The 11796-nt window shown below is 35.6% G+C and overlaps 1 protein-coding gene across 1 annotated transcript in view; it reads right to left on the bottom strand.

Annotated features, from left to right (window-relative positions):
- Nucleotides 1-751: 751 nt before the first annotated feature.
- The window catches only part of LOC126967196 (all trans-polyprenyl-diphosphate synthase PDSS1), an 82463-nt gene continuing 71418 nt past the window's right edge, over nt 752-11796 (bottom strand). Inside the window, exons 6-8 of the mRNA XM_050811677.1 lie at nt 7009-7140; nt 6050-6244; nt 752-3429 (exon numbers count right to left, since the gene is read on the bottom strand). Of these exons, the coding sequence (XP_050667634.1) occupies nt 3208-3429; nt 6050-6244; nt 7009-7140 (549 nt within the window). The 3' untranslated portion in view covers nt 752-3207. The remainder of the gene's footprint in view (nt 3430-6049; nt 6245-7008; nt 7141-11796) is intronic.

Below are 11796 nucleotides of genomic sequence, written 5' to 3'. Positions count from 1 at the left end.
CAACGACGTCATCATAAGAAATTATTTTTAAGCAATAAAGATGTCTGCGAACACAACCAAATAGTAATTTTGTACATTATAATGATCTGATATTATCTACGCCCCATCATAGAGCTCCCTTGATTGCATCTTTAATGACGCTATAAAGATTAAGAGTTATACATTTTAGCTTCGTACTCCCGACAGGTTCACTAAACGTCGCCAGAAATGATAACCCTCACTTCTGGGATTAATTACACACATTAATTTTTAAAGTGGAGACATATATCACCGCACTCGCTGCCGATAGCGAAGTCTCTTCAAGCCGAAAGTCCATTGGACTAACAGATATATATTAGATCGTTACTGATTTTCTCTCCATCCAGCCTAGTGAGCAGGCGGTCCGAGGTTCGAGTCTCCTTCCGAGACGCCTCGCGTTCTACCTCGCCTCTACATTTTCGGCCTCCAAGGCCCGGCTCTGCTGTAAAAGCCTTAAGGGCTATCAGCACAGAGGAGGTTTTTAGGCGGTAAGGGGTGTTAACACCCGAGCCCGACATATGGGCCACGTTTCGGAGTCTTGAATTAAAGTCGCCAATATGTGTAATCCGCACTTCACGTCCGTCATATCTTGAGACGAATGGCCGGTTGACTCATGAGAATTCCGTAATGTTTAGATATCATCTAGAAAATACCGATCTACGTACTAAAGGAGATAAAAGATAGAGATTCAACATAGAATCATATTATGTTTTTATTAAATGAAACCATATAATAATGTAACTATTATTTTATAAAATAATTCATGATTTAGCACTTTACACAGTAAATATTTACAAATTACTTGCTACATATATGACTACATACATAATATAAATAAAACGCATTGACTCTCGTATTTATGAAACAGCTTGATATTAACTCGTGTGTCGACGAGACAACACTCGCCTTGAGAATGCCAGGTATTCGATATTCGCGCATATAACTAAATTCTCAATTATTTTTAAATATTTAATAGCACTGTGTTACTGTTGATATTAAATCAAGGAATAACTTAAAATAATATTCAGGCTAGCGAAACTCTCTAAGAAAAAAGCGATTCACTCGATTATATGAAACGTGCAGTCATTGACAGATGACGGCTATAATCTCGTAAAAACTGTTCGCTTACAAACATAGCCGGATTATACTTCGTGGTCAATCGCGATACTGTAAATACTACTATTTCAAACTTATGTCAAATCACTGTACGTTTCATACTAAACTAAATTTCAATTTTTACTTAGGCAGCCTCTTAAGTATAAATTACAACACCCTCTTTGACAAGATCGATAGAATTGTAAAGTGAATGAAATTAGTAAATACGATTAAAATTAGAAATTTAAATTGTTCTTAATTAGAAATCAGCTTTGAATGGCTAATGTTCTAAGGCCTCGTTCACATAGAAAGAAAAACAGATAAAGTCTCCCTTCTAATTCTCTCGTCTTTGGTGAACGTTACACAGACACTTCTTCACTTTTGTTTACTAGCTTTCCTCGATACATGTTTTATTAATTTTAATTGACACGACCTAGCCAATACCTGACATTCTTGTTAAAATCGTAATCACAATAATGCACTAAAGATAAAATTATACATTGATTATATTCTACTGGACATTTTCGAGTATTTTATATTATATATATTTAAAAACATATTCAAATATTTACTGTCTTTCTTCATCGACATAATATGAGTGGTTAGTAGTACATCATATAATTTGATAAACAATAAACTACTATAGAACCACGTGCTTTAAGTGCACATCTTAATGTCATACACATCCATTAATGTCAACAATTATAAAATATTTACAATATGTAACTTACCTAAGACACTATAATTTGAAAGCCCTGCGGACCTTTAAACAATTTTACAAACCTATTTGCCTAAAATTGTGCTGATAAACAAAACTTACAATTTAATACTACCAAAGGGGATACATTTATTATACACTTGTCAGCAAAACCGTGCATACTAAAGAGTGAGGTAATCGGTTTTGAAGATAAAACACGGGTAACTTGATCCAATTGCTTGGTGTGTTGAAAGAAACCTGATTCGAGAAAAATGTGATGAGCTGATGGCGTAGTGAGCAATAGAAATTGCACTTAATAATACAAAAATAACATGTCTATTTACAGTTCAAATAAAAGTATTCTATTCCGCATAATATATTATGTAGCAAAGAAAAAAAAATGTTGAGCATATTGTACACTTATTATGTACAGCGATATTTGGTAACGGGTGGTCACAAACACGCTCTAGACAGTTCAGCGACACGAGAAACTTAACATAAATCAGGTCACAAAAGACAAAAATTATAAAACAATGATTCAAAAACAACAATGAAAGTATAATAAATAAATCGTTTAATACTTAACTGCACACTGTCCGCATGCGTTTACGGATGCGAACCAATATAATTAAGCATACTATTTATATATATATGTGAACAAATTTCATTTGGGTAAACTATGGATTGTAGACGCAAGGAGTATCATCTCTTAAGGGAGGAAAGTTGAAAAATTGTCCAGCTTATGCTGTAAATAACAGTTCAAAAAGCTTCCACAATGGCGCTAGTAGCATAGTTAAATAGTGAAATTTTCAACAACTTACGTTGTACAAAATAATGTAGTAAATATAACCTGAAAGAGTTATTATGAGAAAACGTGCACCTAGAGTGATTAGTATTATTTTATATTTGGGCTTCTTTTAAGATATACCCTGATGCTACTGTGGCGCCACCCTAATTCAATGCATTTTGACGGACACTTTTTCATATACTCAGATGATTCTCCTTGCCTCTACCCTCCATAGGGTAAACACAAGACTGTCAATAAGTTTTGACAGCTGTCAAGTTGACAGCTAATGACAGTGTTTTTGTAAGGTTTAGCCTCCTGCCGACAAACGACACGATATAATATGAGCACGCGCACACTAAACTTATCAAATACAGACACTCGCCTCCCGTTCACGACTCGCCATCCACACAATAATAACATAACGTTTCACGTCATTTTCACCTTCATTAAAAAGGTATCCAAAATTCTCCTAGCATGCATTCTCTGCCTTAAAAAATAGCTTACGACCATGATAGTGCCAATGAAGTGATGGATTGCAAAGCACATTTATAAGTGGGTAGTTTCGAATTATGGATGCCTTTCTATAATTAACATATCGAATGAAGAAGTACTACTTGATCCTATTAAGTACAAGGTCGGTTGTTATGACGAGTCCTTTTTGGTACGGAGAGTCTGCTAGTTCTGATGCCAAGCGCGCCGCTTCCAGACCGTGTTTGCGAGCCAAAAATCTCGTTTGCTCTAAGCCACGCGATTTGTGGACTAGTTCGAAAGCTTTTTCCACGTCACCTGCCTCCTGGAATCGCCTCATTATCATCGGGTTTAGCTCTGGATACTGGAAATAAATGTTTAAATTTATATATATCAATCCTACATTTCAAATACGATCTAACCAGTGGGATGCATTACAGGTACCACAACGGCGCCTATTTCTACTGTGAAGCAGTAATGTGTAAGCATTATTGGGTTTCGGTCTGAAGGGCGCCGTAGCCAGTGAAATTACTGGGCAAATTAGACTCGAGATTACGAGCGCTATTGTATAGCCGCTCATAATTTTTGTATTTTTCAAGAATCCTGAGCGGCACTGCATTGTAATGGGCAGGGCGTATCAAATACCATCAACTGAACGTCCTGCTCGTCCCGTCCCTTAAATTAAAAAAAACTAACATGATTTGATGTTTCTTTTGTATGAAATTCATTCGAAATTAGTGGGGGAAAATTTTGACAAGACTAGATGTGGCATTTAAATTGTAGAATAAGAAGAACCAATCAAAATTCCTTAAAACTGGTTCACCTCATTTTCTAAGTTCAGATTAAAATATATTATAATATTCAGGATTTGGATTTTCTGATCAAAATAACATAACAAGTTAAGTAACAACTATTAGAAAAATAAATAAAAATAACAATGTCAAAAAATTTGCTAAAGTTGCAAATCATTTACAAATTTCGTTCAATTTACAACTTTTATTCATCCGCCCGCGTCCTCACTCGCCGCCACCTGCTTAGGACTACTCAGCCTAGCGAAACTCTCTAAGAAAAAAGGGTTTCACTCGATTGTATGAAACGTGCAGTCATTGAGAGATTGACAGATGACAGCTATAACCTTGTAAAAAACGGAGATAGCCGATATCCACTACGTTTTAAGCAACTGTTCGCTTTCAAACTTAGCCATATTGTAATTACTACTAATTCAAACGTATGTTAAATCACTGCACGTTTCGTACTAAATTAAAATTCAATTTTTACTTAGGCAGTAACGCCTCTTATTACGTAGTATTTACATGCTCTATGAGACTACTTATGAATATGGGTGTCCATAAGTTTTGGGTATTTTTTAAAGTTTAATATGTAACAGCTATGTTATTTACCAGCACAAATAAATCTCTACATAGCCCGACCTGCTTGTTACTAGTGTGTGGTATATGAACTTCATAATATTATCTAATATATAAATTTCTCATGTCGCGGTGTTTGTAGTTAAACTCCTTCGAAGCGGCTTGACCGATTCTTATGTAATTTTGAGTGCAATATGTGTAGGTCTGAGAATCGGACAACATCTATTTTTCATCCCCCTAAATGTTAAGGGTGGTCCACGCCAATTTTTTTTTTAAATTTATTTGACTTTTTTTTTTTAATTTGTTTGATTATGAGCCAGCATTAAAATACATACAACTTCAGAATTTCACCTATCTACGCATCAACAGTTACTTTTGTATCGCGATTTTAATATCGGCAATACAAACGTTTGCTGGGTCAGCTAGTTATATTATATAAAATGAAATAGCGAAATCAGACATAGATGTTTTCGATTCCAGGCTTTCGTTATTTTTTAATGAGCTAAGTTAAATAAAAAATAGATTAGGAATTTTGTACCTGATTTGATTTTAAAAACTTATTCAAGCTGTGCGACCCTATAGGATTGCAATAAGATTTAAATGTTATTTAATAATTAAGACTTAAGTTTAGAAATTATTCTAATCTGTTTAGATTGCCTAAATAAATAAATAAAATAAATAATTGTTAGATACAGTATTTTATTTTTTGCAGAATGCCAAAACAGTATAGTACAAGATGTTTTTATTTAATTACTACTGGACGAAAATTATTATGGGAAAAAAAAATTGTTGTTGCAATTTTAACAAGAAAAAAATTGACAGAAAACTACCAACTAAAACTCACACAACACAGCACATATACAAATATTTGAACGCTTTTTGGCATACCTGTAAATTCACAAATAAAATTTGAAAAACAAGATTTTATTAACGATCCGGGACTCGAACCCACGACCTCCGGCGTTCCGTGCCGGTGCTCTAACCAACTGAGCCAACCGTTCGAGTACCGCCTCGCTATAAAATTCTGTTTGCTTTGTTCAACTCTCAGGTTGCGGCCTCGTTCATAAAATTTTGTTTTTCAAATTTTACTTGTGTATTAATCCTAGAAGTGAGGGTTATCACTTTAAAACAAACATAACATATTGTTTATACCTGTAAATTTTTATATGGTTTATCCGTTTGTTTGACTGCTCATTACTGGCTGTTTATTAGTGGAAACTTTATTGGTGTGTGTACAACTTTATATGTATTTTTGTAAATGTTTTAAATACTGTTTTTAAATGCTGAAATGGTTTGGACACGTGGAGCGAATGAGTGAAGAAAGAATGACGCATCAAATATATAAGGCAAGTGTGTGTGGGCAATTCGGTCGCGGGAGACCTCGTAGAACATTCGTCGACCAAATTGGGGACGTTTTGAGAAAAGGAGAGGTCCGAAGCACCCGCAACCGGCGAGCATGTATGAAAAGAGTAATGAATGTAGAGGAAGCGCGTGTGGTTTGTAGGGATAGAAGCGAGTGGCATTCTATTGTCTCTGTCTACCCCGACGGGAACAAGGCGTGAGTGTGTATGTATGTATTAAATACTGTTTGTTTCCCAAAGGTAAATAAATAAATACCTTTTCACAAGCAAATAAAACTGGAGCGGTGGCTAGTCCTAGTTTGAGGTCGGCCGCGGTGGGTTTGCCCATGGCTTGCGACGAAGACACGAAGTCGAGCAGGTCGTCGACGAGTTGGAAAGAGAGGCCAAGGTTACGGCCGTATTGGAATGCTAGTTCGCTTGTAGTCTCGTCGGCGCCACTTAGCAATGCAACCTGGGAATAACAAACAGAAAACATGGATAAAAACAGGAACAATTAATTATTAATTAACAGAATCGATAAGAAAGATATGTTTTTTCTACCGCTCCTATGCACATGATTGCCACAAGTTAGGATATCATCCCCACCATCTGGATGTGTGGCGGTCCTCCACAGTGCGGTTTTCAAGGAGCTTTCTTCCACGTACTACAAAGCTGTGGAATGAAATTCCTTGTGCGAGCTGTTTCCGGGACGATACGATATGAGTACCTTAAAAAAAAGCGCGTACACCTTTCTTAAAGGCCGGCAACGCTCCTGTGATTACTCTGGTGTTGCAAGAGAATGTGGGCGGCGGTGATCACTTAACACCAGGTGACCCGTACGCTCATTTGTCCTCCTTTTCCATAAACCACCACCACGGTACCACAACGGCGCCTATTTCTGCCGTGAAGCAGTGATGTGTAAGCATTATTGTGTTTTGGTCAGAAGGGCGCCGAAGCTAGTGAAATTACTGGGTTAGTTAAAAACGAGAGTTAACATCTTGTCTCAAGGAGACGTGCGAAATTGTGATGCCACTCCGAATTTTCGAATATTTCAAGAATCCTGAGCGGCACTGCATTGTACTGGGTGGGGCGTATCTATTATCATCAGCTGAGCGTCCTGCTCGTCTCGTCCCTTATTTTCATAAAAAAAAACTCAGACTTAATGACAAACAGCTGTGAGCCAACAGGTAAATATTCAATCTTTTAAAACTACAATAAAGAAAAATTCTTTCTTACCGCCTTAACTGAGTTAGCGATAAGTGATGCTGTTTTCCTATAGGTCTTCGTGAGGTAGTGTGCGAATCTTTCGTTCTCTGTCTCCTTACTGCCGAGCTGCATGAACTCTCCTTGCACCAAATCTGTTACAACCTGGAAATGACGACCGACTGTTAACGAAATATGAGCAGCGGTGATGAAGCAGCGGTTGATCAAGTCGAGAAGCTTGAGTTTAGATTGACTGAACTGTACAGAGTGAGTAGACTGAACTGTGTAGAGCGATTGGCAACAATTGGACAACAATAGAGAAAAAATAAGATGTTGATTTCAGGACAGTTGTAAACAGGCATTTATTTTCTCAAAATTGATTCCTTTAGAATTCTTTATGATGTCATTCCTAATAACTACTAGATACTACTACCGCATCGGAAACAAATGGCGCTCTGAGATTCTCTTTTCGCGCTCTTTTCAATAAAAATATGCAATATTGCACAATCATTTCTATCGCAATAAAATAATCACAATCTAGTCCCAGGCTGTCCGATCATTTAGATATTCAGCAATGGAGTAATAGGATTTACGACGGAGCCATTTTTTTTTATGAAACATTTAAATTTATTTATGGATAATGCCTGAACAGTGGCTGGGACTTTATTATAGAAGTGTATACATTTATCCTTAAAGCTATTATGTATCTTATGAAGCCTACTAGAAGTAGTTACAAGCAATCCCTTATTTCTAGTGTAATAATAATGAAAATCACTATTAAAAGCAAAAAGGTGACGATGTGTAAATGTAGGTAATACGACAATAACGAAACGCTTTTTGCAGGGCCGCGTAAACTATGTCGCAGGTATATTGTCAAATTAGTGATATTATAATTTACCGGTAGATTGTCAATCGACTTCATTTCTAACTATTTAACGGCCTGGTTTTAGTGACATTGTAATGTGACGGGTACAATATAGTGATATTGTAAGGCAATGTAAGAATATTTTGACAATTTAACTGGACGTTAATAAAATTTATGAGACCGTCTCTGATTGGTTTGTTTCTTGTATTACTTTATAGATTTTTTTTTCGTTATGCACAAGTGTAATCACCGAATTACTATCTAAGTTTTTATTAAATCGGCCTTTGTTCACCAGTAGGTCTAAAAGCAAATTTAGGCTGTTGACCACAAAGCACGAGCCAAGCCTAGTGTGACGCGGCAGTGGCCGGCGAGTACCAGCCGGCAACGCTCTTGTGATTCCTCTGGTGTTGCAAGAGAGTTTGGGCGGCGGTGATCACTTAACACCAGGTGACGCGTAGGTACGCTCGTTTGTCCTCCTAATCCATAAAAAAAAGAACCAAATCGGCGCTTGTTCACTATATCAACAATAATTTCAGATGGAAAATTTCACAGTATAAAACTACTAGCATTTATATGGTAAAATACAATAGTCATTTATTGCGCTATCCTACACAAAAATGACAATTTACATTCTATAAAAATTTAATACAAAACATAAAAAAAACAACTTTCATCCATAATTCCAACGATTGTCTTACGAAGTTTCGATCAGACCACGTGTCCTGTCGCGAGTTTAACATTTTACACACATCGCAAAAAAGTAATTTAATAAATCAAAGAAAAGAAAAGAAATTTTCACTTCAAGAATTGGTTTTGTAAATTTTATTTATTGAATATAATAACATCAGTGTAACATTAGAGTAGTGTGGCGTGTACGTTACTTTTGAATGGTAAAGTTACTGTAATCACTATATAGTATAAAACGTCGCTTTCTCTGTCCATATGGGATATATGTATGCTTAAATCTTTAAAACTACGCAACGGAATTTGATGCGGTTTTGTTTAACAGATAGAGTGATTGAAGAGGAAGGTTTATATGTATAATAACATCCATTCTAATGTGATGTCGTAAATAATTATATTTTTTCCGCTTACATTGCAAACGCAGGCTGAACCCTACGAGATTTATCAAAATAATGTACTAAGTATTGTACACATTGAAAAGGTCTACAGAAAACTCCGCTATGGTACATGTCTATCTCTTATGGATATCCCACAATAACATTATTTGTCATTTACTTCTTACGACAAACAATGGCTAATTTTCGAAGCTTTTTTAACCGATACAGCATTAATCCTTATCTAATTAAATACCTTAAATACATTGTTGATTTAATATAGATCTATATGGCTCTTTACAGCATATGACTGAAATGAATATTATCGAAGATATTACAGATTTAAAAATTGCGGGAATTTTTAAATCGCACAGGTCACGTGATCGTGAATCGTGTGTAATTATTCGTACCGAGCCTTTTTTTATTTGTTTATTTTTATAAAAAAGGGTTCCTTTTGTTTGTTTTAAGTTTATTTTATACAAAAGTTTAGGTATTTTATTTATCGATTGGGGCAGTACGAAGTCTGCCGGGTCAGCTAGTCAGATAATAATATGTGTGCTATATATACACACCCGACTACGATAGGCGATTACGACGGATTTTGAAATATTTAATCATATGACCCATATTAACAAAACTGACTGTAAATGAATTTATAATGACGGAGGCTACTAGCTTCAGCCCGTGACTTCTTCCACATTATATTCCACAGCGCTCCCTCGTTAGTAAATAATTAACAAATAACATCTTATAATATTTAAAACTAACAAAAAATGAATTAATACACAAATAAAATTTGAAAACAAAATTTATGGATGATGCGGGACTCGAACCCGCAACCTCTAGCGTTCCGTGCGAGCGCTCTTCCAACTGAGCCAACCGTTCGAGTGACGAATCTTTGATAAATCTTGTATGTCTTGTGAAACTCTGAGGTTGTGGCCTCATTTACCGGATCAACTTTACAGTTGATAACCTGCCCAACCCCAATATTTGCATATTAGGAAATTGACTTGAGATGTCGCTTTCATATCTAAACAATTTCATTCATTTCATGTATTTACAAAAAATACCTATAAGACGATAAAAATATAAAGTCTCTAGGAATTTTATTAAATTCCTAAGTTATACACAATGCCGGTTACCTACTTTTTCAAAATATAGCGCATTAGAGTAAATGGACCAAGGTTTGAGTAAAAATATAGACCTTGTGCACAAAATTAAAAGTAGTAATACGAAACCGCATTGCTAATGTTACCGCTAGAATTGTAACAATTATTTATGATTGAATCTTAGATTAAAACGCGCAAAAGCCGGCTACACACTACTACTTTCACCGCTGTGTAAGTAGGTGGAGTTGAGTACAGGCTATTGGGCGACCTGCTCGCTAATTTGCCCTTGTATTGATTTATAAATGTCGCAGACACCTGGGTAAATAAACCAGTCAATTGAAGGGCTAGTCCGTTTATTGAATTGCATTTACTCGAATGCCCACGTCTGCCGTTGAATGGCCGAGCATCATTCAAATGGCTTTTAGTAACCTAGCTCTTTATACATGAAAGAAGGTTATAACTGTACTAATATAGTATTTTTTTCCCACTGGAATGTAAGCCACTTAAGGCGAAGGGTAAACAGAAAACACGCAAACAAGGTGTTTTTAGACAAGTTTTGTGGTGAAAATATAGCATTTGGCGCTGTGAACACAACTTTATCCTGTTACACATACCCTTAAGTCTTACTTGTAGGTTGCTAATGCTTGCTGTTGGTTAAAGTTAACCTCCAGAGCTATTACGAACTACCAGTTTTCTTTGCAGGTATACAAGTTTTTTCTCGGCATGATGCATTTGTTTAATATACTACTCTCATAAAAGTTGTTCTTATAGCTTTTACTTTTTTTGTGTAGGTACATTTATTCAGATTAGTAATCAATAATCTGAATTGTAAGCCATTAAACTGATTGGGCCTGTTAAAATGTTACATTTTCGATGCAAGAATTTTGAAAATATTGACTTTGTTACATAGGAGCCGTGAACTCATATCGCTCAAGGTCGCCGGCATTTAGTGTCGCCTTAAGGCTGGGGGCCGAGCCAACGGCCTTGAGAAATCGAGCGGAGCTAGGTTACCTCTCCCGTACAAAATCGCCATAGTTGTAATTTAGAATTAGAAGCATTTTTAATTTATTACAAACATAATACAATTTTCTTTACAAATATAACAAAACTTTGTCATGTTAAATAATATTGATAAACAGTTAAAAAATTTTCATATGAATTTTTTAAAGATAGGAACGTAATGAAAAAATCAATTTTCTTCTCATATTCTGTAGACATATAACATATACATATTGAAAAAATACAAGCTTTATATATACCGTTACGAAATGGTGTCAATCATGCGCTATATTGGCGATTTCTTGGGATAGTAGCCTTAAATGGCTTTACGGCGTTCAATATCTAGTGAAATATTTCATTCGACAAGATGGTTAGTTAGTTAGCCCCCTTTAATTGACTAACTGATTTAAAAACATGGCTGCAACGAAATTTTATTGAACAATTATTACTTTAACTAATTCGAGGATAAACATTAAAAAATTAACAAAATTACCACAACGGCGCCTATTACTGCCGCGAAGCAGATATGTGTAAGCATTTTTGTGTTTTGGTCAGAAGGGCGCCGTAGCTAGTAAAATTACTGGGCAAATAAGAATTAACATCTTATGTCTCAAGGTGACGTGCGTAATAGGACACGATTGTCGAAATTAGCATGGTGTACTCGAAGATCCATTGGAATACATATAAATATTTGAGACGTTTTGCAGTTTTAGTTCTTACGAAAGAAAAAAATATTCGTCTCGTTATTCCAGCCGTTTTTTGCAAATTTCTTTGAAAGTACTTACGATTA

Source organism: Leptidea sinapis, chromosome 12, assembly GCF_905404315.1.
Source record: "Leptidea sinapis chromosome 12, ilLepSina1.1, whole genome shotgun sequence".
Lineage (NCBI taxonomy): Eukaryota > Metazoa > Arthropoda > Insecta > Lepidoptera > Pieridae > Leptidea > Leptidea sinapis.
Note: the sequence above shows the minus strand (reverse complement) of the source record. Positions and strands in the feature narration are given on the sequence as shown.